The sequence below is a fragment of the Sinohyriopsis cumingii genome, chromosome 16, assembly GCF_028554795.1.
Source record: "Sinohyriopsis cumingii isolate HCF-2022 chromosome 16, ASM2855479v2, whole genome shotgun sequence".
NCBI lineage: Eukaryota > Metazoa > Mollusca > Bivalvia > Unionida > Unionidae > Sinohyriopsis > Sinohyriopsis cumingii.
The window spans coordinates 44,367,927-44,386,263 of record NC_142976.1 but is presented as its reverse complement, the minus strand read 5'-3'; the positions used below and the strand labels follow the sequence as shown (position 1 = coordinate 44,386,263).

Below are 18,337 nucleotides of genomic sequence, written 5' to 3'. Positions count from 1 at the left end.
TTAGTCGCTTGCAACTTTCACCAGTCAGTAAATAGATAGCGCCACTTTCAGAATTCAGAAGCCTAGCAGAGGCCCTGAGTTGTTTTATGCCTTCAACGGTTATGAAATAAAATTAGTCCATGATGGCCACTTTATGCATTCACATTCTGTTGGTTTTGTTTTTTTTTTAAGTTTACAGTACAAAATGTGCTAACAGTTTTAATATTTTTTTCATTTGACAAGACATCTTCCAGTCATGTCTATGTATGTCTCTTTTTTTTTTGCAGAGTCCATTGGTTCTGTTGCATTTAGTCAGAAAAATCGATCTGGGTTTGCTGCATTACATAGGTCTTCAATCCCACCCAACAGTGAAAAGGAAGCTGACCCCTCCTCGGTCCTGGCAGCCTCCCCTGGCATTGTGAGGACCTCCACACCAGTAGATGAGGAAGTGCACATCCAAAAGACTAAGTACCCACAAAAAGATTTCTCTCACAAAACTACCAAAATGAATGAATCGATAATATTTACATGACACAACCTAAGCCATTTCTCAGTCACTTTGACAGCACATGTTATTGGTAACTAATGATACACCATTTATGCTAATAGGTTCCTTTTCCGTTTTTTGTGTAAAAATGCAATATCCAATCAGGAAAATTTATTCCTCCAGATTTGATTTTCAGCAGACTTTATTTTTCCCATTTTAAGATAGAACCAGACCTAATTATAAATTACCCTTTTGATCCCCATTCTTTCAGTTTGCCATTTTTTAATGCAGTTTTCCAATGTTAGAAATTCAGTGTAGATTTTTTAAAATATCATCATAAAAACTATTGTATTAGGGGAAATTTGCACATTGTTAAATGAGTTTAAATTTCTAACTTTGAAAAATATGCACGATCTGTTAATGCAGTTTTAAATTATCCCAATAATTACTTGAAATTTTGTGAGCTTAAATTGTTCTACACCTATCAAAAGGCAGAGGGTGTGATGTTTTGACATTGTCTATCCATACATTTATCAGTCATTTACTTTTTTTGTTTGTTTGTTTTGCACAATAAATTTAGTTTGACACCATTTACCTTTACTAAACTTTGTGGATGATTTGCACTTGGTTAAGCCATAATAGTGTTGATTTGGGAGTCAAATGTCAAAGTCACTGACCTGAAGAAGAAAACTGTCTTTTTAGAGTAACTTGTTGCAGTTTATACTCTACGTATATTAAAGTATGACATGCATTTTTAGCATCTCTTAGGAAATCATTGCCTGGATTATATTTGTGGTAGTCCTCATCATTGTTGATCTTAACACTTAGAAGACGATATATTGTTACTGGATCCAGGTTTCCACTGGAGTCAGCATGAATTTTCCAGATCACTATCACCATCAATACTGTTGTTGTCATTGTTGTAAGTGTCAAAACCTGTCCCGAGAGACCGCCCCATCTGCCAACAAAAAGTGGTCTTCAGTAACAGGTTTGTACAAAGGACCTGTTTGCATGGTCAAAATTTGACACTGTTTAAGAAATAAAGATACTCACAATGACTGTGCATATATTATATTCCCTATTTAAAATTCTTTTTTAAATAATAAATTTCTAAATAATTCTATATAGCAGTACATCATTCAACATTCACATTTGAAGATTGGCATATGAATTGCAAAATGAATGACAGTATTTTTTTCATCCAGTCCTTAAAATAACTTCACTTCTTTCAAATACATTAAATCTTTCCTCCAGTGTTAGAATTTTTCCCTTTTTTATTAGCAGTTCTAATATAGTAATGTCAATGGTGATCAATTATAATAAGGACTGTAGTGGTTTTGCTCACTCTGTGTGTGTGCTTATGTGCATGCGTGCACACATGCACCATAGAATAAAATAAGTCGTTAATTCTTCCAGCAACAGAATAAATCAAACAACCAAAACCTTAATTCAGCAATAACATAAATTAATTAACTCTTTAACAAAGCGTGTAACTGGCTACAATAAGGTGAATGGATGATACCTTGGTGTGTAGATTGTAATCACTGTAACATCCAAAGAAGCAACAAACGACACAAACTTTTCATGATGGCAATCAAATCTGGAAAACAGTTATCACTCACTAATATTAAAGATGAAAATAATGACCTCTGTTATCAGTCAATGCTCTTAAAATAGGTAACAGAAAAGAGTGAAAGACAATAATCGTTGTAAAATTTAAGAATTAATTTATTTCCCTAGAATACAAAGTGAAATTGAGAGACAAGATCTTATGGTATTGCAAATTAATCCCAAAATAATCCAAGAATTTGATCAGACAAGTCCTAGTAGTTTAAAATCCTGAATAAAACTCAGTACAAGTTCCAAAGAGGTCGAAAACTGAAGGTGATGATGTGTCTTATAGCTTATGGAGTGCTGATGTGTCCACAATCTTTTGTTGAATCACAGTAATAAAATTCCAGGTTTTAATATATTATAAATTCTAGTGAATGTCTTTATGCTAGAATTTCATCAGAGCACTTTTGTATTTTCAGAGAAAATAATCACTTGAATTCAATAATTTGAAGAAAATAAAATTCAGCCCAAACTGGTCACAACATTATACAACTTGAAGGGACTAGATATTAAAGCACAACTGACCAAATCCTCACAATCACAAGATTCTATAGAGATCTGCTTCACCTTAGGTCACAATTAACATTTTCTATATATAAGAAAAACATTACCTAAAGGAAAATAACCTTCTAAAATGATCTAATGAGCCTTGTTTATTTACAACACAATAACCTGTATAATTCACTTAGGAAACTCCGATACCCTGACCCAAATCAACATATTTACTCCTTCTTTACATGAATAAAAATCCTGATATTAAGTGCGTACACATAGAGAATAATAAAGCTATTATTTGTTTACATAAAATGAATTTTTATATATATATATATAGTAAAAAATCAATCAGGTCAAGCAGAAATGAACTCAATTTTGGACAAGGTCAAGTCCAGCATACAATGTTACATTACAATAGCATGTAAAAAAAAAATTTAAAATTTTAAAACTAACAAACAAACAATTAAATATACTTAACACCTCACTTCTCCCAGGCATTACAAATTAACTCCAAAGACAAATGATGTACTTCACCACTACGTCAAAGCACTTAATAAAGATTGCTCATTATAATATTAGCAGCATTGTGCAAGTTTTCACAATGATCAAGAAACAATTCAAACATTGAACTTAAATCTGTTATGACTTGCGTTTGAAGAAGGAATGGTAAATATCAGTGATTTCAGCACCACAATGGAAGTTAGCGACATATACTTTAGTCTGACTTATATTCTATAACAAATTACACGACCAGCATGACCTGTAAAAGGCAGAAATTTGTTAGGCAGCCTCTTTTTCTTTTTTCTTTTATTTTATAGAACAGTCTTCACTTTGTAAGTGGTTGTGGTTACAAGTGATTAGTGTGTGATTTGGAATTTTTAACTGTCATATCACTATGATGTCTGCAGTGTGGCAGTGAAAGCAATGTCTAGCACTTGTGGCATCATGCTGCAGACATGTATCATCATGTCCCACCCAGTCACATTATCCTGACACCAGGCCAACCAGTCTGAACACTGATCTCTTAATGCTGAGTGTCAAGTGAGGCAGCTGCTAGTACCATTTTTATAAGTCTTTGGTATGACTCAACCAGGGTTCGAACCAGCGACCTCCCATATTATAAGTGTATGCTCTAACCACTTAGGCCACTGGAGCAGTCATTTCTATATTTAGGTACAGGCTGATTCAGACAGATATGCTTAATTTGGAATTGTCTAATTGAGTGGACTGGTGTAGCAGTGTGTATCATGTAAACAGCATCAAAACCATTTGACTTTTAATCAAAACTGGTTAAAGAAACTTTCCACTGAAACAAATATTTGGTAAATCATGTAATGAAGTAAATATTTATGTAACAATTAAAGTATTAGTGCCTGTCCATAATGAATAAGGCCTGTTTAATACTGGTCTGTGAGAATATCAATTCCCTTGTTTCTTATATTAGTTGATTACTGACAAAAAAAAGAATGGAGTTCAAACTTGTATCTAACATATGAATTTATATCAGTAAAATGCTGATAATTGCATTTAATTTACAGTTGCAAATTCTTTAAACAGTCAGTTATCAGTATGAGCAATGCATGGTCAGTCACTAGTATGTCCAGACATTTTCTGCATTGTCCAGAATTTCACAAAAGTTTCAGGACAGTTGTTTTGGGTCTAGTCAAAACCATCAGAAACACTGGTTTCTGAAGAAAAATTTCAGTTCCCAAACAGTTTCCTTCACCAACATTTCCAGATGGCTCAATATTTGGATAAAAAAGAAGCCTGTTGATTTGGGGATCTAAAGGTCAAAGGTCAGTATCACTGAAGAAGAAAAAAAAGTGGTTTCACATATTAGCTTTTTTTTAGGTCGTGATCCTTGACCAAAGTTTGTAGATTGGTTACATTTAGGATAAGAAAAAAAACTCAGAATTTGGGGGTTTCAAATCATGGAAATTCATATAAGAACAGATTGGTTTCTCCACTGGAAGTTTTATTCAAGACTGCATACATTGATGAAAGATCAGCCATTGAAACTCATTGATCAATAATATCAAGAGTCAAATATGCCTTACTAGTGTCTACATAGAGAATTATTAAACACATGGCAAGCATATAATGTACCGTTGCATTTTGTAACCAGGTTGACGTTTATTCATACAGTATCTAACATCTACCTAAATTTTCAATGCTTCTGTTGCAGACCCAGAAGAAAGAAGGCAAACACTGTGGATTACACAATCCCACCATCAATTATAAAGAAATTACTGGCCAATATTAGCAAGCTGAAATTTTCCAAAGAGGCGGTAGAGGAAGTTTCTATATGGTAGTATATTTTTTATAACCTTGCACTAGAGGCCAGAGTATATAGGAATCCTCATGTCCATTTGTCCATCCATCACACAATCTTGTAAACACAATTAGTCCCCCAGTTTTTAAAGGGTTGTCTTAAAACTTGGTAAATATTATAGTCTTTACCAAAAGATGCGAAATTTGACAAATCACTTTGCTCTTGCAGTATTACCCTTTTGTTTGACATGCATGTGAATGTAATGTACGTCAGAATCTTGGTCTCGCAGAATCTTGATCCTACAATTTTGTATAGATCCCCCTGAAACTTTGTAGACATTATGGTCATCATCCGAAGACATGTATGTCGACAAATCACTTTACTACTGAGATTTTTGTTTAACATTTTGCTTCCCATGTCTACTTGCTTATAAGTCAATTCTAAATGCAAAAAACAAATATCCTGATTTGCCATAGCATAATTAGCCTGGGTATATCTTGTTTGTTCTACTCCTAACAAACTGCACAGACCCAGATCTACTGGTGCATTATGTGACGGCAGATCTGGGTTTGTGCAGTTTGCAGTTGGAGTCAACTTATAAACAAGTAAATACAGGTATTTAAATATGACAGAATCTTGTGAATGTTAACTGGTCTTGGTTTTCTATTGATTGCCATGAAACTTTGTGCGTGTTTCTTGATCATCTGAAAATCACTGAAAAAGACATTGATCAATCTTGACAAAGAGCATCCGAGCTTATCAACTTTCCAAGTCTGTATGAATACCACCATCAAATGTGACTGGGATTACCCAAAGCAGAAAATCCTATAAATGTATTCTTCAAATTTGCTGAATAGAATTTGACAGAAAGCATTCTGAAATAGAGGGCTTTCAAAGTTGGTCTGCCATTATGAAAAGAAGACTGTGTGTTTGTGTGTGTGTGTGTGTGTGTGTGTGTGTGTGATTTAGATTTTTAACTTAGCTTTAACAATTTTTCAGTCATATCGCTACAATGTCTGCAGTGTGGCAGTTTATAGTGATGTCTAGCACTGGGGCATCATGCCGCAGACATGTAGCATGATGTCTTACCCAGTCACATTATCCTGTAACTAGGCCGACCAGTCCTAACACTAACCTCTTAATGTGAGCGACAAGCCGGGTAGCTGTTAGTACCATTTTTATAAGTCTTTGGTATAACTCGACCAGGGTTTGAACCTGCAGGCTTCCGCATCCAACCACTTAAGCCACTGGAGTGGTTTGAAAAGAAGACAAATTCTACAACGTATTTGCTTACCCCAGCGACCATTAAGTCAAGGTTACAGATTTAAAACTTGTGTTACCTGTTTTGTTTGCTTGTGTTTCCTAAATGCTTTGATAGATTTTCACCATACGTGGCATGAATCATTATGAAGCAATGATTATTCATTCTGCAACATACTCACTTGTCCCTATGACCTTGTATTTAAGGTCATTGTTAGAAAATTATTTTGCATTAAGGTTGTGCATCTTTATGTTTCATTTGCTTCAATTTCCAAACCCTTGATGAATTTTCTTCTAGCATGGATCAATCATTATGAAGCCAAGACAATTCATTCTGTAACACACTTGCATGATCATTTGACCTTAAGGTCAAGGTTAAAAGTTTTATAGCAGTTTCTTTGTGGACCTGACATGTAGATCCTGGTCTTCTTGTCCTGATGTAGTAAGTACTGCTGGTTGTCACTACTAAAACGGAAGTTCCCAGTACCTGCAATTACAGATGAACCACTTTTTTTCAAACAAAATTTAATTCTTTTCAGCCATGACAAAATGATATACAGTTAAAACAAGCAACTTGTTAATAGTGAGATCATCCATATGGTGAAGGAAATAGAATAATTCGGGGTAAAATACCAACCTTTGACAGAATGCCATTAAGCATAAGGAATGCAATCTGTTACCATAATGGTTCCAAGTAATTATCTTGGTCGCAGTTTTATAATGAAATTTTGAAAATATTTCAATTAACGTGCCAATTTGCTATGACTTGCTGTATATCACTTACTAATGACGTCTAAGCTGTAATACAAAGTATCTATAACAGTTTACATACAATATAAACTATTTTTCAGGTCAGAGAAATATTTTGATCAAATGGTCAAGGATTTGGAAGCCTTTGCTGTTCATGCTGGAAGAAAGACAATCACAGAGGATGATGTTGCACTCTTAATAAGAAGGTAAATTTGTCTTACAGGAGAAAGCAACAAAGAAAACTACTTCAAATTTTGGACAGGTGCCCTGTAGCCTTTACATCAAGGATCACTGAAGACGTGGACGGAATGGTGGCAACATGCTCTTTTTACAAATCCCATGGTCTTGAACTGTATTCCCAGTTCTGACATTTGAATGGATACATGGTTTCCCTATCCCTCAAGACCGCTCTGGTGGCCAAATAATTTGAGGAATATAAAGAAATAATTCAAAAAGTTGAGTAAAAATGTTAGCACTGAAGAATGTGGGAAATGCTGAGACATCATGCAGTTTTGAATTGTGGCTGTGCCATTTCTTGCACTATGAATTTTTTAAAAAAATCTTAAACAGTATAATGTGACTATAACAAATACATTGGACCGAAAAATGACAAAGAAGCCATGCCTTAGAAACAGTTCAGACAAAACCTTCTCTAATTAAAAGTATTATTCTGTAATGGTTTCTAATTGACACTGTTCCATATAGAAACTTGGTGAGGTTGCAACTTTACAGGTTGATACAAATTCAGCCATGAAAGGCACATTGTCAAAAATTAACATTTTCACATTTGGGATTTTTTTCAGGTCATGTTACACATATTGTTGTTGACAGGTGTGACAGTCTATAATTCCCCCATCTGTTCATTCATCTGGCACTCGTTAGTGCAACTATTTCTGCAGTTTCTGATATATTGCCACAAACTTTGTAAATATTATAGTCATCACCTGATGATGGTCACACCGACATATCACTTTGCTCCTGCGATTTTTGTTAAAGTTATTGCCCTTTTTCTGTAGGACACAATCTTTTTAGCACAAATAGTCCTGTGGTTTTTTTTTTGGATTGCCAGATTGCCAAGAAACTAGGTAAATATTATTTAAATGACCTGAAGATGCACATATCGACAAAGCACTTTGTGACTGCAAATTTTGTTTCAGAGTTACAGGCATATAACTGGAACATTTTTTTAGGCTGAATTCCTTTTTTTTTTTTTTTTTTTGATCAAGAGAATTTGTAAGATGTGCAAAATTTTGCTGAGAAAATGTTGGTGGTGCGTGAGTGTGAACTACACCAGGTCACCAATGGTGTACAGCCAGTAAATGGCTGAATATGCAAGCTGAGTATGTTGTAGAACCAGTCTGTGCCAGCAGGTAGTCGGAAATAGTCTATTCTCTTTCCTTTTCATACACAAGAAGCAGCATGAATATCAATATGCATGTAATCAGTATGGCAGGGGAAGGGATGAACTGTCACAGATATCAACCAAGGGATAAAAAATGCATGAAAATGGGAATGGTTGGTGCAGGAAGTTGACAGACACTTTTTCAGAAAACACTGGACAACAAATTTTTACAAAAGTCATGTTACTGAAATAAAATTAGTCAATTCTTATCAATTTTTATGTGCTGAACACGAATATGACAGTCAAATTGCAAAATTGGCTCTAGTTTTTTTGTAATCTGCAAGAAATTAATGTTTACATAACGAAATGCATTCCAATAGTAAAAGGTCAACTGTAATAGCCTACCTATAAAAAATCAAGTCATTGACTACATCTTAGATTTCTTCGCCTGTCTCTTGTACAGCTGTTCGGGAGCATCTCTGAGGAGTGTCCAGCAGTAGTCAGCCAGCATTGTAGTGGACCATTTTCCCTGGTATCTTTGTTCCATTGTTGCGATATCTTGATGAAAACGTTCGCCGTGTTCATCACTAACAATACCACAGTTGCTAGGAAAGAAATCCAAATGGGAATGAAGGAAGTGAATCTTTAGAGACATATTGCAGCCAAGTTTCTTATACTTCATCAACATGTCTTCTACTAGTTCCTTATAGTTTTCTGCCCTAACATTTCCGAGGAAGTTTGTAGAAACTAGGCGAAAAGCATTCCATGCTTGTTTCGCGTCACCTTCCAGCAAGTTGTTGAACCGGTCATCTTTGAAAAGCTCTCGAATCTGAGGACCCACAAAAACTCCCTCTTTAATCTTTGCTTCGCTGAGTCGAGGGAATTTTTCATGCAGGTATCGGAATGCTGGCAAAGTCCGGTCAATGGCTTTCACGAAGTTCTTCATCAAACCTAGTTTGATGTGAAGGGGTGGTAGCAAGATTTTCTGAGCCTCAACCAGAGCTGGGTGTTGGATATTCTTCTCTCCAATGGCTACATTCTGCCTGTGAGTCCATTCCTTCCTCATGTAGTGCATTTCCCTTGCTCGGCTATCCCACTCGCATAAGAAACACATGTATTTTGTATATCCTTGCTGCAGTCCCATTAAAAGGGCAACTACCTTCAAATCACCACAGAGGTGCCAGCTGTACTTGTTATACTCAATGGAATTCAGTAGCTGCCTTAAGTTATCGTATGTCTCTTTCATGTGGACAGCATACGCTACTGGAATAGATGGAAGAATGTTTCCATTGTGCAAAAGCACAGCCTTGAGACTCAGTTTCGAAGAGTCCACAAATAGTCTCCATTCTTGTGGGTCATGAGTGATTTTTAAAGCATTCATGAGGCCCTCAATATCGGAACAGAATATCAGATTACTTTCCTTTCTGAAGAAAGGCTCCAATTGCTGGTGGCGCTTTCGATATGCAGTAATTGTGACATCTTCTTCTAGAAGATTCCATTGTTGGAGTCTTGATCCTAGCAATTCTGCCTTGTTCTTTGATAAGTCCAAATCACGAATCAGGTCATTTAGTTCTTCCTGTGTTATTCTGTGTGGGGTTGATGATGCACCACAGTGAAAATCTGGATCACTGCATGCTGATGGACCAGGAGAAGAACAGGTCGACTCACCTTTGTCTTCGTCAGATGAATCAAGAGAATATTCTGCTGGAGGTTCTGGAATAGGAAGTCCCTCACCATGTGGAACTGGTCTCAATGCAGACGGAATGTTTGGGTAGACTATTCTCGACTTCTTTCGCTTCATTATTCCGCCGGAAAGAGGAGGAACCAAGCAGAAGTAACATTCATTTAGGTGGTTGCTTGGCTCTCTCCACACCATTGGGACTGCAAACGGCATTGATGACCTTTTGCAATTCAACCACTGTGAAAGCTGTGTTGTACATGTAGCACAGCATATATGCGGAGCCCAAGGCTTGTCTTGGTCACCAACCTTGCATCCGAAGTAAAGATGATATGCCTTCTTCACTTGAGAATTGATACTTTTCTTCTGGTTGGCAAATGTCACTTCCCCACAAATATAGCAAAAATTGTCCGCGGTATTAACACACTTTCGAGGCATTACTGTTCTTTATTGTACGTAAATGGATAAAATAATAAGTTTTATGTAACAGTAGCTTGAACTGTCTCGCACAACGTCTAAAATATTTTAAATGCTGAACCTATCTGATTGGGCTTTATATAGTACACTGCTTACGTCAGCTTCAGCAGCCGCCTGGCATTAGTATAATAGGCCTACACATGTATAGTACACTGCTGACGTCAACTTACTTCAGCAGCCGCATGGCATTAGTATTGCATTGCATCAGAAAATGATGCAATCAACTGTGGATGATGTGAGCATGATGGTATTATGCAATGTTACATCATTATTCCGGATGTTGCTGCAGTCCTACTGGAGAAATTTACACAGTGAAACATAGAAAATGAGGTATATGAATATCTTCAAAACGAGAGCCAATACAAATTTTTCACGGTTATATTCGTGTTCGGCACACCAAAATACTACAGATTAGGGCCTTTTCAAGTCAGTAATGATTTCACTGTTGACCAGTGAAATCAGTATTCCCAGAAATGCATATTGTACCTTGTGTTTGAGGAACGTAAAGTATGTTTTATGTGGAAACAAGTAAATATTGAGATACATGGGATCATTATTCACAATTAAAAATGAGTCAGGGAATCTATAACCTACCAGGTGAGTATGAACTTAAGATGGCTGACCAGTCCTAATACTAACCTCTTATTGCTGAGCGCCATGCGATACAAGGCAGCTGTTAGTACCATTTTTATAAGTCTTTGTTACGACTTGTCCAGAGTTCAAATCCACGACCTCCCACATCAGAGGCAGATGCTTTAACCACTCAGGCCATCGGAGCGGTCTCATTCCACTTAGTCATTTATTTATTATGCTCGCACTTATAGTACTTAGGGCATCATGGTTTGGCCATGTCTGTCCATCCTTCCAGACATGTCTTAACCTGTCCCAAAAAGCTTGTAAACAAGATTGCACAAAATCCACTCAATGTTGACAAATGAAATTTTGATAACAGGCCAATATAGCAAGTTTTCAATTTTGTAGACAGACTTTATTCTACTGAAAACCTTGTTAGCATGATAAAAATAAATACAAGCTTAGATAGACAAATGTAATATGCGTGTTTGTAAACCTATATAGATTCTTTTTCTCTTTTTTTAAATCTCTTAAAGCAGTTTTTATGCCCATACTGCTTACAGCCGGGGGTGGGGTGATTATGTTCTGTCCATCCAGCCTAAAACGCTTAATGTAGACAAATACAAACCATTGCATGATGGTGCAAATGTCACTTGAGGTAAACAAATGATATTTGGCAGGCATACTTGTATTCATATGTAGATCCTCTGTAATTTAAGGCCAATGTTTAAAGTTTTTCCACATTTTGGCACTTTCAGACCTTCAGAATTTTGTCTTACCAGAAAAAAATGTTAGCACAATTAAGCAAATACACTTCGTGTAGAAACACAAACTGATATGTGTATGTTTGTATGCATATGTATTTGACATGTTTGGATTCAGTCTTTTCTCAATTTTTGAACTTCTTGGAATTTGACATTTTGGTCTGCAGTGGAGGCATACATGTTTTACAAACACATCACATCAGGTTCAGACTTTTATTGTTTGCACAATTAAACAAATATTTTATGAGATTGTCAATGAAATTTAGCATGCACATTTGTATTCAAATGCAGAAAACCTATTAGATCTTCAGGACATTATTGCAATTATTTCAAGTTTTACACATTTCTTGATGGGACAATTTTTTCCCCGAGAAAACTACTTGCATGATTAAGAAAAACCACTTGAGGTAGATGAATGAAAAAAATGTATATGCTTGTTTGCAATCATAAATAGCTTATGCATTTAGATTTTTGTATTCTTACAGCAATACTACAAATACATTTTTGAACTTTCAGATTTAGAATTTTCTATTTTAGTGGGGGCATGTGAATCATTTATTTATTTATTTATTTACAGTAGAACTTTGAAAAGTCGATGTGATGTGCACCCAGAATTGGTTTTAATTTTCATTAGCTTAGAATTTCTAAATTACTGCCAAGAGAAGTCTTTACAACAATACTAAAATAGTCATTAGAGTAATGCTGTGTAAGAGCGATTCTTGTTTGAGCTTTTGAAGTTTTACCCATTTATTTATTTGTTTCAAATATTTGTATTAAAAAAAATTTATCCAGCAGTAAAACCCAAGTGGCTATGCATCTTTTTTATATCATTTTTTTCTTCAGACAAGGCTTCGTTACCGAAAAAAGAAGTTTGACTTCATTGATTGAGCAGTATCTTCCACACGAGTACCGCAGTCTGCTGATCCCCATTGCCAGATCTGGGAATCGTATTGAGCCAGAGTAGCGATATCTGGATCATGGATTTTTGGCTGGCTTTCAGACTGACAGGTGTCCATCCAGCCACAAATAGGGAATGGAAATTTAATGTTAATACCATTATCTGCCCATCTGTATATACCAATGTCCAGTTAAGATTTATACTGTGATTAATATATTTCCAGTTTTTCAAGTAGTAAAAAGCATAGGGGCTTAATGGAAAACTTGAAATTGTTTAACCTGCCTTTGTTATCGTATAGCAAAACAAAGTTGTCTTTTTCTCCTGGCAGTGGCAATATTATCAGTAATGTTAACATGTTGTGTTTTACTTTTTTGAAAATCATTTGACATACATCACAGCACTGCAGATGAAATAAAGTATTCAGCATACCCCATTGATTGAATGTAGGTGTTCCTACTGCCATGGTGAAATAACATTGTAGGGGATTTCCTATTCCAGCAGTGTCTGTAAGAATACAAATTAAGTACATTTAAAAGGATACTCTCTTGATGCTCAGTATAAAAGGGGAACTAAGAAAATTCACTTAATAAAAGGAGGTAAGTCATGTTTAGGGTGACAGTAAATAATGAAAAGCAAATATACAAGAGTGCCTGATTTTGTCTAGCAAATGGAAATGCAGTCTATCATCTTTGCTTAAAAATTACAACAGTTGCTTGTAAGATGTGCATAGAGTTCTAAAAACTGACTTTGTCCTTTCATGAATGGTCATAAAAATGGGTACCAAATCAGTGTTACCTATCAGGCAACCCATAATTTATAATTTCCATAGTTTTGTTCATTGGCAAAGAGGGAGAAACTCATTCACATGAGATGCATGTAAAATAAGAACTACTCTAACATTTGACTTTTAATTGAATGGTTTCCTTAAAGATACATAAACCAATCTCACATTTGACTTTTAATTGAATGGTTTCCTTATAGATACATAATCTTCATTCAGATATTTATGATTTGATAACGTATTTCCTGGTATGAAAGACATTTATAATGATTTAGCCAAAAATACATTTTGTATCCAGAGATAACTTGATTAGATAGCACAGGTGTGTAATCATGGAGCTGCTGCTAATTGATTGATTGTATTTTAACAGAGCACCAGCACTGCTAGGCTATTTGGTGCCATACAAAATGTTATTTGTATAATGATTTAAACATTATAAAATGCCTTATATTGACCAGCGATATCAAAACCAAATAGTTTTAAAACGATAAGAAGGTAACATTGAAAAGGAGCTGCTGCTGAAAGGTATGGGTTTGAATTAAGACTCAAAAGCTGTGCTTTTTCCACTTTTCGAGCGAGAGAAAATAAGTTTTCCTAAGTTCATTTTGATTTGTTTACCTCAGATGATTACATGTAAATTGGGGTGGGGATGGATTAGTACATGAAAATTCAAGTGCATTTAAAAGTGACGATTTGTTTTCGATTTTTTTATATTTTAAATTTTTCTTTATTTTCAATCATATAACTTTATTAGAAGCTTCACCTAACATGGTTCAGATCAGTTAAATGTATGATTCAATGCGCATTGGCCTGTCATTATCTGTCTAGGCCTGTATTATTTATTTGATTTCATTCTCCTTCATATTGTATTTTAATGTTTCATTGTTATTGTTTATTATGCTTATAAGATGTTTGCTAATTTATTCTATGTATAATTTATGCTTGATTAATAGATCATTGATTTAAAGGGGCTCTACTGCATAATTTTGCAAAAACAATTCTTTGGTTTATTTTTCTGCTTGAATCAAAATTTTGAAATTATGCTTGTATTAAATCTAATAATGCTTAAAATTGCATTTAAAGGAGACCAGAAACCAATGGAAATATAGAATAATAATAAAAGTACTATAGCAGAAAACCTTATTCTGAAGTATCATCTGCAACCGTAATGCCAATATTAAAATATTGGCCTATCTTCTAGGAGCTGAATTTCCGTGACCTTGTGTGCAAAATTTCCGCGCCTATTCGGTTACTTTCAGGATGTGACGTCATAGTAGCGACTAAAGCAGCCCAAGTGGGAGTTGCTAGAGTAAAAGACAATACCGTTTTGCGTTGCTTACGGGTGTAATAGAACATTAATAAATGCCTGTTGACATTTTAAAAAATCTTTTCCAAACGATAAAGGCATAATGAAAGAATGGGTACATCATTGCAAATGAGTCGATTTCAAAGCAACACCATACAGCATTATGTGCTCGTTACATTTCTCAAAGGAATGTTACGAGAGGGATCATGAAAAAATAGCAGCTCAAAGATACGCAAATGCTAGACCTAGACTAAAAGTTTGCGCTGTTCCAGACATACCTTTGGACATTTTAAATCCTGGGAAAAGTGTTAAATGTGTGAGTTACAAAAATAGGCAGAAGGACGAGTAAGTGACCACAAAATGCAACAATAAATCCACATATCTTTTATCTAAAAACAGCAGTGCTAAAAACAAATCTGATAGCCCGACACCCTTGGTCCCTTCTGGTTTTAGTTCCGGCCCATCCTGTATTCAAAGTCAGGTGCCAGTCAGGCTTGTCAAAACAAAAATTGGTTGCCTTAGGAAACTTTGATTGCCCTGATGAAATGAGTAAATGTATTTTCAAGATGTTGACATACATGCCTTAACACGGCACAATCTAAATCAAATCACCACTGTCCTAGGTGAAATTTAGATTTGATTTTAATCAAATGGAAGCTTTGCTAAAAATAAGATTCTAAACCTGTCGTGTTTCGAGAAAACACAATTTTCAGTAATCTAATCAAAATTTTAAAAAAAAATTTAAAAATGCATTGTATACATGTAGTATGCATAAACGGTAATCTGTAATAATTGGAACTGATATAAAACTATTCCTTGGGCAGTTTAAAAAGCAGCGATTAAAAAAGAGGTCAACGTTTCACATTAACTGTCTGACAATAGAACGGGGGGGGGGGGACTATTGACCCTCTCCCCCCCTTGCCCCAATGTGCGACCACCCATTTGACATGCCTTTTCTCCCTGTGATATGCCTTATTATTCCTCCATGACAAGCCCCTTTTGCATATTCTGGTCAGTTCTGGCTAAATTGCAAAATAGCTAAAGTTTTGATTTAAGTACGCAAACGATAAAGCTGGTGTGACTAATGAACATAATCCTTATCCTTGCATTGATCTTTTGAAAAGGACTGCCTTTCGGACATACTTCAAAGAAACCATGTTCGACAGTGTATGTATGCGTAAGCACCAGCAATTATTACCAAATAAACGATGCCTATTTTGTTGTTACTTACAATACCATGGACCTCATTTTAACAGTTCAAATCTGCAGTCACAAGTTACCGTACTTGTGGCAACTGTTTTTCTCGCGTTTTATGCCCCACCTTATTTCCTTAGGTTTAAGTCTTAATGCATGTAACACTGTTTGCTAAATAAAATATTTATTCAGAATTAGTTCTTTAGGGCCACATATACTGCATGGTATATTTTGTTTTATTCCTTGCAATTTAATCATGATAATTAAACTTTTGATATACGGTAGAGGAATGTCAGGTGTTAACTGGCCGAGTTTCTTTGGCGGAAATGGAGGTGCGATTTTGTTTGCAGAGAAAATTTCAAAGTGATCATTCATTTAAGCTAATTGGTGACAATTTTATTCTTTTAATTTTTTTTTAATACTACTGTTGTAGTTGTTTAAAAAATCTGAAATTTACTTGAATAATGTTTAATCTTCACATTCTATTTACTGAAGAAGAAAAAAAGAAGAAAGAAACTTGTATGATATTAATTATTTCATCCAGTGCCAGTTTAGATGTGTGTGCGTGTGATTTGAATTTTTAATGTAGCTTTAACAATTTTTTAGTCATATCACTACAGTGTCTGCAGTGTGGCAGTTTAGACTGTGGATTGCATACATTATGTTTAAAAATGGTTTGGGGTTGGGGTTTTTTCTTTCTTCTGACAAATGAAAATTGACAGACATAATGTAATAATCGGGACTTAGCTGCGCAGAATTGAGAGATATTACGAGATCGGGAGGTAGATGAGGAAATACCCCCAAAATCAAGAGATTTTTCTCACAGCTTGAGAGTTGACAGGTATTAACTGTCCGGGCTTATAGAATTTCATTCAGGACTTCAGTTTATTTAAGTCACCAGCCCGGGGCCTGTGCCTAACAAATTTCTTTTAACACTTACCAGTATAGTACATAAACTATTATATCAGACTGCAGATTCAACTTTTGAATGTGCCACCCAAATGTGGTCTCCTGTCAGCCTCGCCAATGTTTATGTTTGTATTCGAGGACTGGCTAGTATAGCGTCACGGTACCACATGATCTGTCGTCTCATCAAAAACTCGGAAAAACCCTGCAATTTACGGAATCGTGGATTCTTCCACGCAATATAATCACTACCCACTTACGATATTTAATTTATAAACTTTGCAGTCGAATTAAAATCTGTAGAGAATTACATACGTAAAAGGAAAATTTTGATTTCTAGTCTCCTTTAAGTCTTAATGCATGTAACACTGTTTGCTGAACAAGATATTTATTCAGAATTAGTTCTTTAGGGCCACATATACTGCATGGTATATTTTGTTTTATTCCTTGTAATTTAATCATGGTAATTGAAGTTTACATATATGGTAGAGGATTGTCAGGTGTTAACTGGCCGAGTTTCTTCGGCGGAAATGGAGATGCGATTTTGTTTGCAGAGAAAATTTCACAGTGATCATTCATTTAAGCTAATTGGTGACAATTTTATTCTTTTAATTTTTTTATACTATAGTACTGTTGTAGTTGTTTAAAAACATCTGAAATTTACTTGAATAATGTTTAATTTTCACATTCTATTTACTGAAGAAGAAAAAAAGAAAAAAAAACTTGTGTGATATTAATTATTTCGTCCAGTGCCGGATTTAGAGGTATATGCTTGTGATTTGAAATTTTAACGTAGCTTTAACAATTTTTCAGTCATATCACTACGATGTCTGCAGTATGGCAGTTTAGACTGTGGATTGCATACGTTACATCTATTTATAAATGGTTTGGGGTTGGATTTTTTCTTCTGTCAAATAAAAATTGACAGACATAATGTAATAATCGGGACGAGAGATATTACGAGATTGGGAGGTAGATGAGGAAATACCCCCAAAATCAAGAGGTTTTTCTCATGGCTTGAGAGTTGACAGGTATGAACTGTCCGGGCTTGTAGAATTTCATTCAGGACTTTAGTTTATTTAAGTCACCAGCCCGGGGCCTGTGTCTAAAAATTTTCTTTTAGCACTGACCAGTACAGTACATAAACTATTATATCATACTGCAGATTCAAGTTTTGAATGTGCACCCCAAACGTGGTCTCCTTCCGTCTGCCTCGCTCGCCAATGTTTATGTTTGTATTCGAGGACTGGCTAGTATTGCGTCATGGTACCACGTGATCTGTCATCTCATCAAAACTCGGAAAAACTCGGCAATTTACGTAATCGTGGTATCTTCTATGCAATAAAATCACTACCCGCTTATGATATTTAATTTATAAACATGACAGTCGGATTAAAATCTGTAGAGAATTACATACGTAAAAGGAAAATTTTGATTTCTAGTCTCCTTTAAAGGTGGACAAACTTCAATGTACGTAGGGCTTTCCTCGTCTAAAAATAGCTTGACTATGATATGATCACGCACCAAATCAAAATAGTACTCAAAACGTAAACAGTGTGAG

The 18,337-nt window shown here is 35.3% G+C and overlaps 1 protein-coding gene across 1 annotated transcript in view; it reads left to right on the top strand.

Moving 5' to 3' along the window:
• Window positions 1-17,576, top strand: part of LOC149780334 (uncharacterized) — a 63,587-nt gene extending 46,011 nt beyond the window's left edge. The window contains exons 7-10 of the mRNA XM_089937213.1: window positions 267-447; window positions 4,761-4,883; window positions 6,959-7,063; window positions 12,535-17,576. Coding sequence (XP_089793339.1) covers window positions 267-447; window positions 4,761-4,883; window positions 6,959-7,063; window positions 12,535-12,655 — 530 coding nt within the window. The 3' untranslated portion in view covers window positions 12,656-17,576. The remainder of the gene's footprint in view (window positions 1-266; window positions 448-4,760; window positions 4,884-6,958; window positions 7,064-12,534) is intronic.
• Window positions 17,577-18,337: the final 761 nt, after the last annotated feature.